Here is an 18,802-nt window from a genome sequence, read left to right as displayed (position 1 = left end):
TTTTTGTTGTTCTTTATTCCTGAAGAGCATCATGACATTTAGTAATGTTATGACTTGCACTGAATTGGATTTAATTGAGAGAGGGCCGTGCAAGGTCACTAACCCTGATCTCTCCTCCAGTGGCAAGATAGATATCAAGACAACTGGAGATGGCCCCAGATGTTTGAGGCAATTGGGGTTAAGTGACTTCCCCAGGGTCACACAGCTAGTAAGTGTTTGAGATGAGATTTGAACTCAGATCCTCCTGACTTCAGGGCCAGTGCTCTATCCACTGTGCCACCTATCTACCTATATATACCTGCTTGATTGATCACAACTTGGTTATTATATTCTTTATATAGTATGAATTTATACTGTATGAATTGCTCATTCAAAACTCCATTTCCTATGATCAAATAGGGCTTAAAGAAATTAGGTCTAGATCATCTATTAAAGACTGTCCTTTAATTCCAAGATTCAGCCCTAGGAGATAAGACTCAATGAACCACAAGAGTCTCACTCTCCTTCTTCTCAGAGTAAGGTCTTTTAACCTATAAGGAATATATGCACATGTTTTATAAATAGTCATGGTGGAGATATTTGACTGGCAATAACAGAAATGCTTTTAAAGCCAAGTTGAACTAGAAAAAAAAGTGTCAGAACATAACTGAATCCACAGTGTGGGGAATACAAAGGTATAAGATGGGGAGAGTATACTTCCATAATTTGTCATCAAAACCCAGTAATTTCACAAATATCTTATGTACAAATATCAAAATAGCACCCAATGCTAGGAAACTGATAAGGTGTATGGAGCCCACTAAAAGGAATTAGCAGGTGATCCTTAGTCCATTAATAAATCAGTAGGCCCTAGGCTCTGTACTGATTTCAGGATCACCTTCTCCTATCCCCACTATGGAACCTAGAGGTGGTCTTCACCAACCCAATTGAAATTCGAAGGTATGAGATAGATCAATTGGTAAACATAGGAAACAATAAGATGCTAGAATATCCCACTTGATGGCTGCATCCATTTAGTGAGATGAGACACACCAATATACAAAATATCAAGTGTCCTGAGAGACTAAACCTGTTTACTGCACCTATTTAGATATATTTTAGAGCCTGGAAACTGGTTCAGAAGAATTGAATTCAGTTAGAAATTCAGGCTATGGATAAACTTAATAGCATCTTGTTCTTTTCTTTGTTGCTATTTACTATCCTCAGCTCTGGGATTATACATATAAGAATTTATTACAATCCCCAAATGAAGACTAAGAGAACAGGCCACCATCTTTTAAATCATGAATGATAAATTTGCAGTCAGTCATGGGGTAAGCCAGATTCTCGCTCCTTTTTCTTTCTTTATAAAAATTTTTTGCTGTCTCAGATATTTAAAAACATAGATTTAGTAACAGAAGTGACAGATAACACTTTAACTCCCCATCAGTTATTGCCCTATAATTACTAGGAAACAAAAATATTAGTGAAGTATCTATCACCAGACCATGTCAGAGTTGGCATATATTCTGTAGGGCATAAAAATTGGGAATCTGTCAGCGTGTTTCTGGAACAAAAAGGGGTTCAAAGAAGAATTAGATGAGTTGATCAGTGCTGAAAGCAATAGTCCTTTTAATTTGGTATGTGGAAGGGAAGATCATATTGCCTCGAGATGGAACAAGGGATAAGTGTTAGGGGAGTCAAGTGAACTCTTCACAGTGGGTACAGGATCAAGATTTTCAAACTAGGGAAGCTTATCACCCCCTTGACACTGGATTAGGACTGATGCCTAGGCATTGGACTGATGTCTCCAAACAGAGGTAGCTAACTGACCTTTCTCATATTGGGAATTGGGATTAATAGCTCAAAAGCAAAACTGGGAAGTAAGAAGGGAAATTTCTTTTCTTTTTTTTTTAATGTATAAGGTATTTTATTTTTTCCGTTACATGTAAAGATAGTTCTCAACTTTTGTTTATACAAGCTTTACAATTTCAGAATTTTTCTCCCTCCCTCCCCCCTCCCCTAGACAGCAGGTAATCTGATATAGGTTATATTTATATATCTATATATCATATCCATATCCATATAGATAGATATATATACACACATATATATACACATAATAACATTAATCCTATTTCTGCATTAATCCTGTTACAAGAGAAAAAATCAGAGCAGTGATGCAAAACCTCAAAATAGAAAAAAAAAAACAACAGCACCCAAAACAAAAGAAATAATATGGTTCAATCAGCATCTATACTCCACAGTTCTTTCTTTCTTTTTTTTCTTGGATTTGGAGATCCTCTTCTATCATGAGTTCCCTGGAACTCTTCTGTACCATTGCATTGGTGAGAAGAATATAGTCCATCACAGTAGGTCAACACTCAATGTTGATGATACTGTGTACAATGTTCTTCTGGTTCTGCTCATCTCACTCATCATCAGCTCATGTAAGACCCTCCAGGTTTCTCTGAACTCCTCCTGCTCATCATTTCTTACAGCACAATAGTATTCCATTGTGTTCATATACCACAACTTGTCCAGCCATTCCCCAATTGATGGGCACCCCCTCAACTTCCAATTCCTTGCTACCACGTAAAGAGCGGCTATAAATATTTTAGTACACATGGGTCCCTTTCCCCCTTCCGTGATTTCTTTGGGCAAAAGACCTAAATGTGGAATTGCTGGGTCAAAGGGTATGCACAGCTTTATTGCCCTTTGGGCATAATTCCAAATTGCTCTCCAGAATGGTTGGATCAGCTCACAGCTCCACCAACAATGCATTAGTGTTCCAATTTTCCCACAGCCTCTCCAACATTTATTATCTTCCTTTTTTGTCATTTTAGCCAATCTGATAGGTGTCAGGTGGTACCTCAGAGTTGTTTTAATTTGCATCTCTCTAATCATTAGAGATTTAGAGCATTTTTTCATATGGGAATAGATAGCTTTGGTTTCTTCATCAGAAAACTGCCTGTTCATATCCTTTGACCATTTCTCAATTGGGGAATGACTTGGATTCTTATAAATTTGATTTAATTCCCTATATATTTTAGAGATGAGGCCTTTATCAGAAGCACTGGCCTCAAAAATTGTTTCCCAGCTTTCTGCCTCCCTTCCAATTTTGGATGCATTGCTTCTGTTTGTACAAAAATTTTTTAATTTAATATAATCAAAATCATCCATTTTGCATTTTATAATATACTCTATCTCTTGTTTGGTCAAAAACTGTTTTCCTTTCCAAAGATCTGATAGGTACACTATTCCTTTCTCTCCTAATTTACCTATGGTATCACCTCTTATGTCTAAATCATGTATCCATTTTGACCTTATTTTAGTATAAGGTGTAAGATGTTGGTCTATGCCTAATTTCTGCCATACTATCTTCCAGTTTTCCCAGCAGTTTTTGTCAAATACTGAGTTCCTATCCCAGAAGCTGGAGTCTTTGGGTTTATCAAACACTACATTACTAGTGTCATTTACTACTGCATTTCCTGAGCCTAGCCTATTCCATTGATCTATCACTCTATTTTTTAGCCAGTACCAGATAGTTTTGATGACTGCCGCTTTATAGCAAAGCTCCAGGTTTGGTACCGCTAACCTACCTTCCTGTGAATTTTTTTTCATTATTTCTCTGGATATTCTTGATTTTTTGTTTTTCCAGATGAATTTTGTTATTATTTTTTCTAGCTGTATAAAATAATTTTTAGGTAGTCTGATTGGTATGGCACTGAATAAGTAAATTAATTTAGGCAGTATTGTCATTTTTACTATATTAGCTCTGCCTATCCATGAGCAATTTATATCTTTCCAATTATTTAGATCTGATTTGATTTGTGTGAAGAGTGTTTGGTAGTTGTGTTCATAGAGTTCCTGGGTTTGTCTTGGCAAGTAGACTCCCAAGTATTTTATATTATCTACCGTTACTTTAGATGGAATTTCTCTTTCTTTCTCTTGCTGCTGGACTTTGTTGGTCATGTATAGAAATGCTGATGATTTATGTGGATTTATTTTATATCCTGCTACTTTGCTAAAGTTGTTAATTGTTTCAAGTAATTTTTGAGTTGATTCTCGAGGATTCCTTAAGTATACCATCATATCATCTGCGAAGAGTGATAGTTTTGTTTCCTCCTTGCCTATTCTAATTCCTTTAATTCCTTTCTCTTCTCTGATTGCTAAAGCTAACATTTCTAGGACAATATTAAATAATAGGGGTGATAATGGACATCCCTGTTTGACCCCTGATCTTATTGGGAAGGCCTCTAATTTATCTCCATTGCATATAATACTTGCTGATGGCTTTAGGTAGATACTGTTTATTATTCTAAGGAAAGCTCCCCCTATTCCTAAACTCTCTAGTGTTTTTATTAGGAATGGGTGTTGTACTTTGTCAAAAGCTTTCTCTGCATCTATTGAGATAATCATATGATTTTGGTTGGTTTTCTTATTGATGTGGTTGATTATGTTAATAGTTTTCCTAATGTTGAACCAGCCCTGCATTCCTGGTATAAATCCCACCTGGTCATAGTGTATTATCCTGGTGATCACTTGCTGTAATCTCCTTGCTAATATCTTATTTAAGATTTTAGCATCAATATTCATTAGGGAAATTGGTCTATAATTTTCTTTCTCTGTTTTGCTTTGCCTGGTTTTGGTATCACCACCATATTTGTGTCATAAAACGAATTTGGTAGAACTCCTTCTTCACCTATTTTTCCAAATAATTTGTATAATATTGGAATTAATTGTTCTTTAAATGTTTGGTAAAATTCACCCGTAAACCCATCTGGCCCTGGGGATTTTTTCTTAGGGAGTTCATTAATGGCTTGTTCAATTTCTTTTTCTAATATGGGTTTATTTAAGGATTTTATTTCTTCTTCTGTTAACCTGGGCAGTTTGTATTTTTGTAAATATTCATCCATTTCATTTAGATTGTCAAATTTATTGGCATACAGTTGGGCAAAATAATTCCTAATTATTGACTTAATTTCCACTTCATTGGTGGTAACATCACCCTTTTCATTTTTGATACTGGTAATTTGGTTTTCTTCTTTCTTTTTTTTAATCAAATTAACCAATATTTTATCTATTTTATTGGTTTTTTCATAAAACCAGCTCTTAGTTTTATTGATTAATTCTATAGGTTTTTTGCTTTCAATCTTATTAATTTCTCCTTTAATTTTCAGGATCTCTAATTTAGTGTCTAATTGGGGATTTCTAATTTGTTCTTTTTCTAGCTTTTTAAGTTGCATGCCCAATTCATTAATCTCCTCTTTCTCTTTTTTATTCATATAAGCATTTAGAGCTATAAATTTTCCCCTAAGCACTGCTTTGGCTGCATCCTATAGATTTTGGTATGTTGTCTCATTATTGTCATTCTCTTGGATAAAGTTATTGATTGTTTCTATGATTTCTTGTTTGGCCCATTCATTCTTTAGAATGAAATTATTTAGTTTCCAATTGATTTTCATTCTACTTTTCCCTGGCTCTTTCTTATATGTAATTTTTATTGCATCATGATCTGAGCAGGATACATTTACTATTTCTGCCTTTCTACATTTGACTATGATGTTTTTGTGCCCTAATACATGGTCAATTTTTGAAAATGTGCCATGTACAGGGGCAGCTAGGTGGCACAGTGGATGGAGCACCGGCCCTGGAGTCAGGAATACCTGAGTTCAAATCCGGCCTCAGACACTTAACACTTACTAGCTGTGTGACCCTGGGCAAGTCACTTAACCCCAATTGCCTCACTAAAAAAAAAAAAAAAAGTGCCATGTACTGCTGAGAAAAGGTATATTCCTTTCTATCCCCATTCAATTTTCTCCAGACATCTATCATGTCTAACTTTTCTAGTAATCTATTCACCTCTTTCACTTCTTTCTTATTTATTTTTTGGCTAGATTTATCTAATTCTGAGAGGGGGAGATTCAGATTCCCCACTAGTATAGTATTACTGTCTAATTCCTCTTCTAACTCATTTAACTTCTCCTCTAAGAACTTGGATGCTATACCACTTGGCGCATACATATTTAATATTGATATTACTTCATTATCTATAGTACCTTTAAGTAAGATGTAATTTCCTTCCTTATCTCTTTTAATGAGATCTATTTTTGCCTGCACTTTGTCTGAGATAAGGATTGCTATCCCTGCCTTTTTTACTTTAGCTGAGGCATAATATATTCTGCTCCAGCCTTTTACCTTTACTCTGTGTGTATCTCTCTGCTTCAAATATGTTTCTTGTAAACAGCATATTGTAGGGTTCTGGTTTTTAATCCACTCTGCAATTCGCTTCCGTTTTATAGCAGAGTTCATCCCATTCACATTCACAGTTATTATTACTGACTGTCTATTCCCCTCCATTCTATTTACCCCCTTTGTACTTTCCCCCGCTTCTTTCACCCTATTCCTCCTCACTGACGTTTTACTTCTTACCCCTGCCTCCCCTGATCTGCCCTCCCTTTTTATCACCCCCCTCTCTTTTCTTTACCCTTTTCTCCCTTGCTTTTGTCCTCCCTTCTATCAGTCCCCCCCTTTCCCTTCCCCTTGTGTTTCCCTAAAGAATGAGTTAAGTTTCTTTATCCCAATGAACATATATGTTATTCCCTCTTTGAGTCAAATCTAATGAGAATAGGGTTGAAACAATGTTCCCCCCTCCTTTCTTTCCCTCTATTGTAATAGGTTTTTTTCCACCTCTTCATATGATATAATTCATCCCATTCTACCTCCCCTTTCCTCTCCTCCCCATAGACTCCCTTTTTAACCCCTTAATTCTTTTGTATCATCACATCAAAGACAATTTATGTTTATACCCCCTATATAAAGTCCTTCTCTCTGCCCAAATACATTTACAGTTCTTAAGAGTTATGAGTATTATCTTCCTGTGTAGGGATATAAACAGTTTAACCTAATAGGGTAACCTTTTTTTTACCCCTCTGTTTACCTTTTTAAACTTCTCTTGAGTCTTGTATGTTGAGATCAAATTTTCTATTCAGTTCTGGTCTTTTCACCAGGAAAGATTGAAAGTCCCCAATGTCATTAAATGTCCATCTTTTCCCCTGAAAGAAAATGCACATTTTTGCTGGGTAATAGATTCTTGGCTGCAATCCAAGCTCCTTTGCCTTCTGGAATATCATATTCCAAGCCTTGCGGTCCTTTAATGTTGAAGCTGCCAGGTCCTGAGCAATCCTGACTGTGGCTCCATGATATTTAAATTGCTTCTTTCTGGCTGCTTGGAGTATTTTCTCCTTCACCTGATAATTCTGGAATTTGGCTACAATATTCCTTGGAGTTTTCCTTTTGGGGTCTCTTTCAGGAGGTGATCGGTGAATTCTTTCAATGATGATTTTATCCTCTGATTCTATGATATCAGGGCAGTTCTCCTTAATAATTTCCTGGAATATGGTGTCTAGATTCTTTTTCTGGTCATGGCTTTCAGGCAGTCCAATGATTCTCAAATTGTCTCTCCTCGATCTGTTTTCCAGATCAGTTGTCTTTCCAATGAGGTATTTCACATTTTCTTCTATTTTTTCATTTTTTTTATTCTGCTTGACTGATTCCTGGTGTCTCATGGATTCCTTATCTTCCAACTGTCCCACTTTAATTTTTAAGGCATTGTTTTCTTCAGTGAGATTATGCACCTTTTTTTCCATTTGGCCAAGTGAATTTTTTAAGGTATTGTTTTCTTCAGTGAGATTATGCAGCTTTTTTTCCATTTGGCCAAATGAATTTTTTAAGGCTTTATTTTCTTCAGCTTCCTTTTCCAAGCTGCTGATTCTTTTTTCATAGTTTTCTTGTTTTGCTTTCATTTCTCTCCCCATTTTTTCTTCTACCTCTTGCAATTGATTTTTTTTTTCTTCAGGCAATGAGGGTTAAGTGACTTGCCCAAGGTCACACAGCCAGTAAGTGTCAAGTGTCTGAGGCCGGATTTGAACTCAAGTCCTCCTGACTCCAGGGCCCGTGCTTTATCCACTGCACCACCTAGCTGCCCCGCAATTGATTTTTAAAATCCTTTTTGAGCTCTTCCAGGAAGGCTTTTTGTTCTTGCGACCAATTCACCTTCCCTTGTGAGGCTTCAGATGTAGACAATTTGAGGCTATTGTCCTCATCTGAGTCTGTGTTGGCTTCTTCCCTATTGATACAGAAGCTCTCAATGGAGAGGGCTCTTTTTTGCTTCTTACTCATTATTGCAGCTTATTTATTTATTCTTTAAGTTGAGGTCTGCTCTGGGGGCACCAGGGTCCCTGTTTTGGGCTTCTTGTGCAGGGGTATAGGTGCTGTGTGACCGGGCTTTTACTCTGAGGCCTTTATGGTGTGTGGAGATCCCCTGCCCTGCACTTCCTGTCTGATTGTGCTTGGCCAGCCAGGCGCCAGACCCCGGCGTCTAATCCCGCCTGACCTGTTCGTGGCCCTCTCGGCTGGTGCAGGTAGGTTTTTCCACTGTCCTTCTTGGCCACCAGATTTTTGAACCAGGTTCCGGGAGCCTCAGTTGTTCAGCTGTGGCCCGCAGCTCCTGCTGACTTGCCCCGACCCCCTCGGCGCTGGGTTGCTGCCCTGCCCTGGGCCTCCCTTTTGCCTGAGTCAGACCGACCTTTTCCTGAAGTCTTCTAAATTATCTCTGGTTGGAGGACTGTGTCTCTCTGTCTTTTTGCAGGTTCTGTAGTTTCAGAATCCGTCCAGAGGCTTGATTTAATGTTCGTTTTGAGGGAACAGAAGGAGAGCTCAGGCAGCTTGCTGCTTCCTCTCCGCCATCTTGGCTCCGCCCCCAGAAGGGAAATTTCTAACCAAGGATGTCACCAAGGAGTATAAGCCATGATGGTCTCCAAGTTGAGGCAGGAAGAAACAGTTCATCATAGTTTAGGGCTCCTAGGTCCATGCTTTAGGACATCATAGGTAGCACTCGAATCATGGTTGCTTGATCAGTTTAGAGGTCATGACAGCTCCTGGTAGTTAGGGAATAAAGGGATCTTGGCAGACGAGATCAGAACTGATCAGGGAGTTTTATAAAAAGGTAAAGGGTTTCTGCCACAGCAGGAATTGTTTTTCTTACCCCTGAGCTCACAGGCACCCATCAAATGTGAAATTGTAAGTTTCTAAATTTTAAATTTTAAAACATAGAAAATTGACATCTTGAAAGGTTTCAGAATAAGGGAAGGCAGAAATAAAAGGACATCTGGGGAAAAGGGGATGAACAGAAAAACTCTACTTATATAACAGTTTTATTTTATTTTATTTTGCTGCTGCACCTCTGAAACAGATCTGGGGATACTAGCATTAAATGGTGGTTGTAATGAGATGTGATCTATAGTCCCTAAACAAGACACAATATTCCTACAAGTGCCTGCAAGAACCTGCAGGACCTGTACCTTTAACTTTTGGGTCTTGGCTATCTATGGTGATATCTCTTCAATAAATCTTGCTAGGAAATCTAAGTTGTGAGTTTGCACTCTTTTTTTCTCTAGTGGAATTATGGACTAACTGGCCACTGAATCACCCATTTAGAGAACATTTGCTGGTGAGGAATGTGAGGAAAATGGACTGGAGAACAATCAAGTGTTCTGCCTCCCAAATCCTCCTGAACTCCAAAACAAAATCACATGGTGTATCGTCATTTTGCATTCACAGCTAGTTTGGGATATTGAAATCTCTTTATTTCTGGAGTCTATTTTTAATAGTATTTTATTTTTTCCAATTATATGTAAAGACAATTTTAAACATTTATTTTTACAAAATTTTGAATTACAAATTTTTCTCTCTGTCTCTCTATCCTCCCCTCTTCCTGAAATGGTAAGCAATTTGATATAGGTTATACACGTGCAGTCATGTTGAACATATTTTCACATTAATCATGTTGTGAAAGAAGAAGCAGAACAAAAGAGAAAAACCACCAAAAAAGTGAAAATAGCATGTTCAATATGCATCCAGAATCCATTAGTTCTTTCTCTGGATGTAAATAGCATTTCTATCACGAATCTTTTGTAATTGTCTTGGATCATTGTATTGCTGAGATCTAAGTTATTCATAGTTGATAATCATGCTCTGTTACTGTACAATGGTCTCCTGGTTCCATTCATTTCACTTTGTATTTATTCATCTAAGTCTTTCTAGGTCCCCCATTTTTATTATCTCTTTGGGATACATACCTAGTAGTTATTTCTGTAGTCTTAAACAGCATACAAGATTAATGACAGGAGGTGGAGCCAAGATGGTGGAGAGAAGGTAGTGACTTCCCTAAGTTTTCCCCCAAGCCCCTCTGAACACCTTTAAATAATGCCATAAAACAATTCCTGGAGCAGCAGAATTCACAAAAGGATGGGGCAAAACAATTTTCCAGTCAAAAACAACTTGGAAGGTCAGCAGGAAATGTCTGTCACACCTGAGTGAGAGTGGGGCACAGTTCAGCACAGGCCACAGCAGCACAGTCCAGGCCCCAGAAAACCAGAGAAGTCCTTGGGAACCACTGATTCAGCAGCAGCAGTGGTTACTTTTGGAACTCTCAGCCTACAGGAGTTAAGGGGGTCAAACAACTGGTTAGAAGTAGATTATGAGGGTCTCTTTGCTGGCACTGGGGGCCAGAATCTGTTGCTTTGCCCATACTCTGATCCAGGTCACAGTCCTAGGTAGCAGTCCCAGGGAAAGGAGGAGCACTAGCACACCAGAACTTTCAGCCTCAGTGGAACAGAGACCTTCATCACAGTTCTAGGGCAGAAAAAAGTGCTTGTGATCACTCACAGACCAGAGCATAGGCCAGAAGAGTAATAAACACACCTCTCCTTAGATCATATCACCTTGGAAGAACTGAAAACTTACAAGTCCTTCAAAATGTCCCTGAAAACAGCTGTAGAAAAACTATGAAGCTTGGGACAGTGTACCCTTTACCCTGGAAGCAGAACCCCACTTTACCAAAGAGTTTTAAAAACCAAGAAGTGGGGAAAATGAGCAGACAACAGAAAAAAATCTGACCATAAAGTTACTATGGGGATAAGGAATATCAAAACACATAATTGGAAGAAGATAGCAAAGTCAAATCTCCTACAGTCAAAACCTCTAAAAAAATATTAATTGGTCTCGGGCCATAGAAAGACTCAAAAAGAACTCTGAAAAATCAAATAAGACAGGTAGAAGAAAAATTGTGGAGAGAAATGAGAATGATGCAAGAAAATCATGAAAAAAAGTCAACAGCTTATTAAAGGAGCCACAAAAAATACTGAAGAAAATAACACCTTAAAAAAAGACTAGGTCACATGGTAAAAGAGGTACAAAAAGCAAACGAGGAGAAGAATACCTTGAAAAGCAGAATTGGCCAAATAATAAGAGAGGCACAAAAATTCACTGAAGAAAAAAAAAACAAACTCCTTAAAAAGTAAATTGGCCAACTGGAAAAGGAGGTACAAAAGTTCACTGAAGAAAATAATGCCTTAAAAATTAGAATTGAGCAAATAGAAGATAGTGACTTTATGAGAAATCAGGAAACAATAAAATGAAAACAGAAGAATGAAAAAATAGAAGATAATGTGAAATATCTCATTGTCAAAACAACTGACCTGGAAAACAGATTCAGGAGAGATGATTTTAAAATTATTGGACTACCAGAAAACTATGATAAAAAAGAGCCTAGAGACATCATCTTTCAAGAAATTATCAGGGAAAATTCTTTTGATATTCCAGAACCAGAGGGTAAAATAAAAATTGAAAGAATCCACCAATGACCTCCTCAAAGAGATCCCAACATGAAAACTCCCAGGCACTATTCAGGCATTCTTGATGAAAAGACCAGAAGTGTATAGAAAATTTGACTTTCAAATACTCAATAGAAGCATAAAAAGGTAAATATAAAAGAGAAATCATAAGAGACTTAATAAGGTTAAACTGTTTGCATTCCTACATTGGAAAATGACACATAACTCCTAAGAACTTTCTCATTGTTGTTGCAAAAATTTCTAAGTAGCAAGGTTAGACGAAGAAAAAACAAAGTCTCCAAACCAAAGAAAATAGGTTTATTGATAGAGGGATCTTGTCTCACAATAAAGCCAGTCTCAGGTCTAGGACCCAAAGACCCTGAGCCTCAGGATCTAAGGGTATTTATACACAATAAGCTCCTCTCACAATGTTGACACAATCTAAGTGGTACATGTACCATGAGTACCTAACCACAATTGGAATTGAATTGATGGTTATCAGTACACCAGTTTACAATATAGCATGTATATCAGCTCTACCAATATCTATCTTACTCCATTATTATTTGCTTAAGCTACTAAAAAATACCTAAACATGTTTAATCACAGTTGGTAGTTTATAAAATGATTATTACCATAGTTAAATTACTTATATCTAAGGGGTAGGGAAAATCTCACTCACATTATTAGGGTAGTTAGAAGGAGTATATATAGAGAGAAGGCACAGGTGTGAGTTGAATGTGAAGGGATGATATTTCAAAAATAAAATTAAGGTGTGAGAAAGGAATGTGCTGGGAGAAAGAGAAAGGTAAAGGTAGAATGGAGCAAATTATTTCACATAAAAGAGGCAAGAAAATGCTTTTATAGTGGAAGGGAAGATGGAAGAACTGGGGTATGTGTGTGTGTGTGAATGAACTTTACTCTCATGAGAATTGGCTCAAAGAGTGAATAACATGTAGTCAATTGGGCATAGAATTCTATTTTATCCTACCAGAAAGTAGGAGGGGAAGGGTATAAGAGAAGAGGGGGATGGATGGGTTGATAGAAGAAAGGGCAGACTGGGGGAGAGGGTAGTCAGAAGCAAAACACTTTTGAGGAGGGACAGGGTGAAAGAGGGAGAGAAGAGAATAAATAGAGGGGAGAATAGGATGGAGGGAAATATAGTTTGCAATAGTAATCATGAAAAAAATTTGAAGCAAGTTTCTCTGAAAAAGGCCTCATTTCACAAATTTATAACAGTAAAGAGCCATTCTGCAATTGATAAATATGATCAAAAGATATGAACAGTTTCAGATGAAATAATCAAAGCTATCTAGTAAGTGTCAAGTGCGTGAGGCCGAATTTGAACTTAGGTCCTCCTGACTCCAGGGCTGGTGCTCTATCCATTGCACCACCTAGCTGCCCCTGAAAAAATGTTCTAACTCATTATTGATTAGAGTAATGCAAAGTAAAATAATTCTGAGGTACTACCTCACAGATATTAGATTGGCTAATAGAACAGCAGAAGAAAATAACAAATATTGGAGGAGATGTGGGAAAAATGAGAAATTAATGTACTGTTGGTGGAGTTGTCAACTCATTCAACCCTTTTGCAGAACAATTTGGAACTATGCCCAAAGGGCAATAAAACCACACATACCCTTTGACCAGTACCACTATTAGGTCTGTATCCCAAAAGAGACAAAAACAAAAATAAAAGAAATCAAGGTTAATAACTATGGAGAAAAACAGACTATATGTTCTCATGGTCTCGTGGTCTCACTGGTTGCTTCTTCATTCAGTTTGTCGAGCTCCTAGTATATAAAAATAATTATTATCAGTTTGTTTGATGCTTCCAAGAAGGACCATTTCAAAAACTGTCTTTTTTTCCGTCCTATAATTATTATAAACACTATCGCCTATCTCAGTAATCAATGATCTGCACATAAAGAGACAACAGCACAAACTTCATTATAACTACTAACTTCACGCCCCCCATCTCCCCAAACCTTTCAGCAAGGTTTCTAACAACCAGACAAATGGACTGATTTCAGTCTCACCTTCTTTACGTACTTCTGCTTATTTTTGATTCACTATATCCATACCTTGCCCTGCCTGACTTTTTGGCCATTTTGCCAATGCTTTTTAAATATAATTCACCAACTGAATGATTGGTACAGATTCTGGAGAATCAAACATTTGCTGTAGAAATTTCAAAGGCCAGTAAATCAGTGATTGGTCAAATCTAGTGATCTATTTTTCTCTGTCTGAAATATCTCCTCTGGGCCTTATAATAGGGTGTTGTTGTTGTTATTGTTATTTCCAAGTCAGAAGAATCAATGTTTAACACCCTCATGGGCATGGTGTTGATTTTTATAATCAAATAAGAAGAGGAGGATTTATTCTGAAAATGAAGGAAGTGGAATAAGACAACTGTCATTTTGACTAAAAACAGTAGCAACCTGTTTGATAATGTGTGACATCTGACTCCTTTCCCCCTTTTTCTTTTTTTTTGTCGGGGCAATGAGGGTTAAGTGACTTGCCTAGGGTCACACACCTAGTAAGTGTCAGGTGTCTGAGGTCACATTTGAACTCAGGTCCTCCTGAATCCAGGGCTGATGCTTTATCCACTGTGCCACCTAGCTGCCCCTACTTCCCCTCTTTTTCTATAAAAAAAAACGGACAATGATGTACCATGGAAAGAAAACTACTCAGACTGATTTATAATTTTTCTATGTCTGCAAATTTATTTACTTGAATTCCAAGAATGCCATTGAAGGAAAAAATGACTTTTTTTATTGAACCTTGAAATTTAGAATTTGGATGAAAGGAAAATGACTGACCTGTGGTTGTTCTTGTTTCTGGTCAGAGTTGGAGTTTGAATTACAACTTCTCTTATGGCATATTAGCCCTGTAAAAAAATAAAAGCCAAAATCAAGAGGATTCTTTGAACATACAAAAATTATGGATTGAAGGGACTTGCTTAAGAAAGAAAGGGCGTATGAAAGAAAATTAATAAGTAGTTACCAAGAAGGAAAAAGAAAAAGACTTTTCAATATGTACTGTTTGAGAGTTTCAGAAATATGTAATAAATATGAAGAATTACTGCAAGAATCTTTGAAGTACAGCTGAAATATGTCTGGTAATTAGAGCCCATGTCTGGCAAAACTTTGTGCTACAGTTGCCTTATTTATTTTTACTTTAAAAATTTTTATTGACCAATTAGCAGACATTTCTTTTCTTTCCATTCCACTTTCCCCCTACAGTTTCCTTTGACCAACACTGATAACAACTGGAATGAAACAAAAGAACAGGGATATGATGAGCATTGGAAGGTTCAGTGTGCATGCTGCTACATCTCTGGTATACTTGTTAGAGATAGATCACTAGGCTAAATGGTTTGTTTTTTTCTTTCTTTCTTTTTTTTTTACATTCAAGAACACACACACAGAGTGATGAAAGAGAAGTAAGATTAGAGACCATTATATCTTTTTTTTTTTTTTTTTTGCAGGGCAATGAGGGTTAAGTGATTTGCCCAGGGTCACACAGCTAGTAAGTGACAAGTGTCTGAGGCCGGATTTGAACTCAGGTCCTCCTGAACCCAGGGCTGGTGCTTTATCCACTGTGCCACCTAGCTGCCCTTGACCATTATATCTTACTGAAAGCTAGGGCATTTTAACATTGCATCCAGGAACGTTAACTCTTCTGGAGGCTTTGAACCCTTATATCTCTAGGCCAACAATATTTATGAGAAAAATACATCTTCCAGAGTTCATTGCTGTGCAATATATTATTTCTTATAAAGAAACAAAACTGTGACTCTTGAGAGGCATGTGACTTTTTCACATGCATTGATGCTTAGAGGTCTTTATGATCTTATGGTTATGTGTGAAAAATCCTGCATATGCTAGTGAGTTTTGTTTGGAGAAATAGAACTGAAGAATGTGATATCACTGACTCCTAGAAAGGAGACAATATATGAGAGATAAGAGAGGTCAGCAGTAACAAATTCCATAAAGTCCAGGACAATTAAAATGGAAAAAAGAACATTGTATTTGATGAATAAGTGGTCATTAGTGACTTTTGAGAAAGCATCAGGAGGGTATAGAAGTCAATGGCACCATCATTCACTTAGTTTTCCATATTGGAAATAATGTTATCATAAACACTCTTCCCGTCTCATTTTCCTGTCATGTACCAAGACCCCTTCTGCCTCTGCAATATCTCCCTCCCCAGTCCTTCCTTCCTTCTTTCCTTTTTCTCTGTTTCCTTTAATCCACTGGAGAAGGAAATGGAAAATCCCTCCAGTATTTTTTCCAAGGAACCCCCATAGACACATAGTCCACAAAAGACATGGTTGAACAACAACCCCTTTTTGCAATATCTCTTTTATTGCTGTGTTCTTCTCTTTCACCATCATTACCAAACTAGTCCAGGCCCCCATAAACCACCAAATGACTACTACTATAGCTTCCTAATGTGTCTTCTCACTTCCACTTTCCTCCTCCCTTTAAACCTTTTTATCTTGCAAGATCACATCAGTCTGTATCCTCTGACCCTGGGCCCCTTCCTCTCCCGGTTTGCAATGTGGTGACTTTTCCTCCCAGAACCTCCATTTAAGGAGAGCCCTCGGATCAGCCATCTCCATTTCCAACCTGGCTATGTTCCCTAGCTTCTTAAACTATGGGGTCACATAACTGAATGTGGGGGGGGGGAATCACAAAAATTTGGCAACAATAAAAGGTTATGTATATGTATTTTATATACCTATATACCCAGGGTCGCATAAATATTTCTCAGGCGAAAAGGAGTCATGAATGAAAAAAGTTTAAGAAGCCCTGCTATACTCCATTGGACCTCTCCATTATGACATCATAGTGGGTACCTTTTTTCCTTGACTCTCACTTGCTTTTCTATTTCCTTTTTTTTTAAGGGCAATGAGGATTAAGTGACTTTCCCAGGGTTACACAGCTAGTAAGTGTCAAGTGTCTGAGGCCAGATTTGAACTTAGGTCCTCCTGAATCCAGGGCTATTGCTTTATCCACTGCACTACCTACCTGTCTCCTCTATTTTCTTTAATATGTGTTTTCTCCTCTTAGATTGTAGATCCCTTGAGGGCAAGGACTATCTTTTACCTTTCTTTGTATCCCCAGCATTAAGCATGTTGCTAAGCTGGTAGCAAGTGCTTAATTGATGTTTATTGAATGACTAAAATGTCCTTTATACCACTGCCAGACTAATTTTCATTATGTACAGATTTCAACATTTACCCTTCCAATTAAAACCTTCCATAATTCCCCTTGCCTTCTGCATAAAGTTCAGTTTCTTTATCTGGCATTCAAGGCTACCCACAATCTGGCACCATCTTGCCTTTCTCAACCGATTTCTGTCCTCATAGTTTATACTTTAGTCAAACTGGACCCCATTTCCTTCAATATACCTTTCATCTTCTGCCTCCATGCCTTTTATCATACTATTTCCTCTGCTTACTGTGGCCTCCCTTCTCCCTGTTTACCCACTAAATTTTTACAACTCAAATTCTACCTCTGATAGTAAACCTTCCTTGAGCAGTTCCTCAACCCATATTAGTAATTGTTTTCTCCCTCAAACCTCACAAAGCACAGAGGGGTAAAACAGAAAGAAAACCAGATATAAAATCATAGGGCCTGGGTTCAAATTCTGGCTTTCCTACTTTCTTCACATGTTAATAACTCAGGCAAATCACTTCACTCCTTTCCTCATATGTTAAATCTAGGGGTAAGCTGGATGCTAGGGGATCTTTATGAGCTCTAAAATACTAAGATCTATTCACTTCAAATGAACCTAGCTTGCCTTAACGTATATTAAAGTTCTTTATTTCTATCTTGGAGAGGCTACAGATTGTAAGCTCCATGAGGTTAGGGACATTGTCTTGTTTAAATTTTGTATCTCCTCTATGGTCTAGCACAGTAGGCTCTTAATAAACGTTGGTTCAGTTGTACACAGTAAAAGTAACATTGTGTGATGATCAATTATGACAGAGAGCTCTTCTCAGCAATACAAGGATCCAAGACGATTACAAAAGACTCAATGGAAAATGCTATCCACTTCCAGAGAAAGAACTATGGAAGTTGAATGAAGATCAAAGCATACTATTTTCACTTTTTTGTTTCTTTTTTTCATGTTTTTTCCCTTTTGCTAATGTGGAAATATGTTTAACATGATTGTACTGTATAACCTATATCATATTGCTTGCCATGTTTGGGAGCGTAAGGAAAGGGAGGGAGAAAAATATGGAACTCAAAATATTATAAAAAACAAATATTAAAAACTATCTTTACATGTAACTGGAAAAAAATAAAATACTATTTACAAAAGAAAAAAATAAATGTTAGTTCAAGTGAAACACCTCCCTACAGCTATGAGTGGCAGCTGCAGTGGAATGTCTGTTGGAGAATTCTGGGATATCTCTATGAGCTACCATTTGGAATGTAAAAGGCCCAATATCTCCTCTGACACTACACAAGAAACTCATTGTGTTGGAAAGAGCTCTAGAGGAGTAAGGAGATCACTACAGGCAAATACTTAACTTCTCCACCCTCAGTTTCCTCATTTGTAAACTCAGAGACTTGGACTATATCAGGATTTCTTAATGTGTTGGGGATTTTTATGGACTCTTTCTCAGAATGTTTTTGAATGCATCAAATAAAGAAGAAAAACAATTATATTCAAATACAGTTATCTATCTATCTATCGATCTATCTATCTATCTATCTATCTATCTATCTATCTATCTATCTATCTATCTATCTATATTTAAATCACTGACCCCAGATTAAGAATCCCTGTACTAGGTGGTCTCTAAGGTGTCTTCGAGCTCTGTTTCTACTATTACTTATTTCAATGCTTCTGAGATCTGTGAATTAGTAAGTGTGGGTCCTTCCATGAAGCTGATTACAAAGCCTTTATTATTGTGGCCCAAATATACTTTTTTTTTTTTGCAGGGCAATGAGGGTTAAGTGACTTGCCCAGGGTCACACAGCTAGTAAGTGTCATGTGTCTGAGGCTGGATTTGAACTCAGGTCATCCTGAATCCAGGGCCGGTGCTTTATCCATTGCGCCACCTAGCTGCCCCCAAAATATACACAATTTTAAAGACAATTTGTTAATAAATATCTCCAAATTTG

The 18,802-nt window shown here is 37.4% G+C and overlaps 1 protein-coding gene across 3 annotated transcripts in view; it reads right to left on the bottom strand.

Moving 5' to 3' along the window:
* Nucleotides 1-13,316: 13,316 nt before the first annotated feature.
* The window catches only part of HHLA2 (HERV-H LTR-associating 2), a 92,918-nt gene continuing 87,432 nt past the window's right edge, over nucleotides 13,317-18,802 (bottom strand). For all 3 annotated transcript variants that reach the window (XM_043997832.1, XM_043997833.1, XM_043997834.1), the window contains 2 exons: nucleotides 14,480-14,547; nucleotides 13,317-13,450 (listed from right to left, as the gene is read on the bottom strand). In XM_043997832.1, coding sequence (XP_043853767.1) covers nucleotides 13,400-13,450; nucleotides 14,480-14,547 — 119 coding nt within the window. In that variant the 3' untranslated portion in view covers nucleotides 13,317-13,399. The remainder of the gene's footprint in view (nucleotides 13,451-14,479; nucleotides 14,548-18,802) is intronic.

This window comes from Dromiciops gliroides, chromosome 3 (genome assembly GCF_019393635.1).
Source record: "Dromiciops gliroides isolate mDroGli1 chromosome 3, mDroGli1.pri, whole genome shotgun sequence".
Taxonomy (NCBI): Eukaryota; Metazoa; Chordata; class Mammalia; order Microbiotheria; family Microbiotheriidae; genus Dromiciops; species Dromiciops gliroides.
The sequence above is the reverse complement of the archived record's forward strand: the minus strand, read 5'-3'. Positions and strand labels throughout refer to the sequence as shown.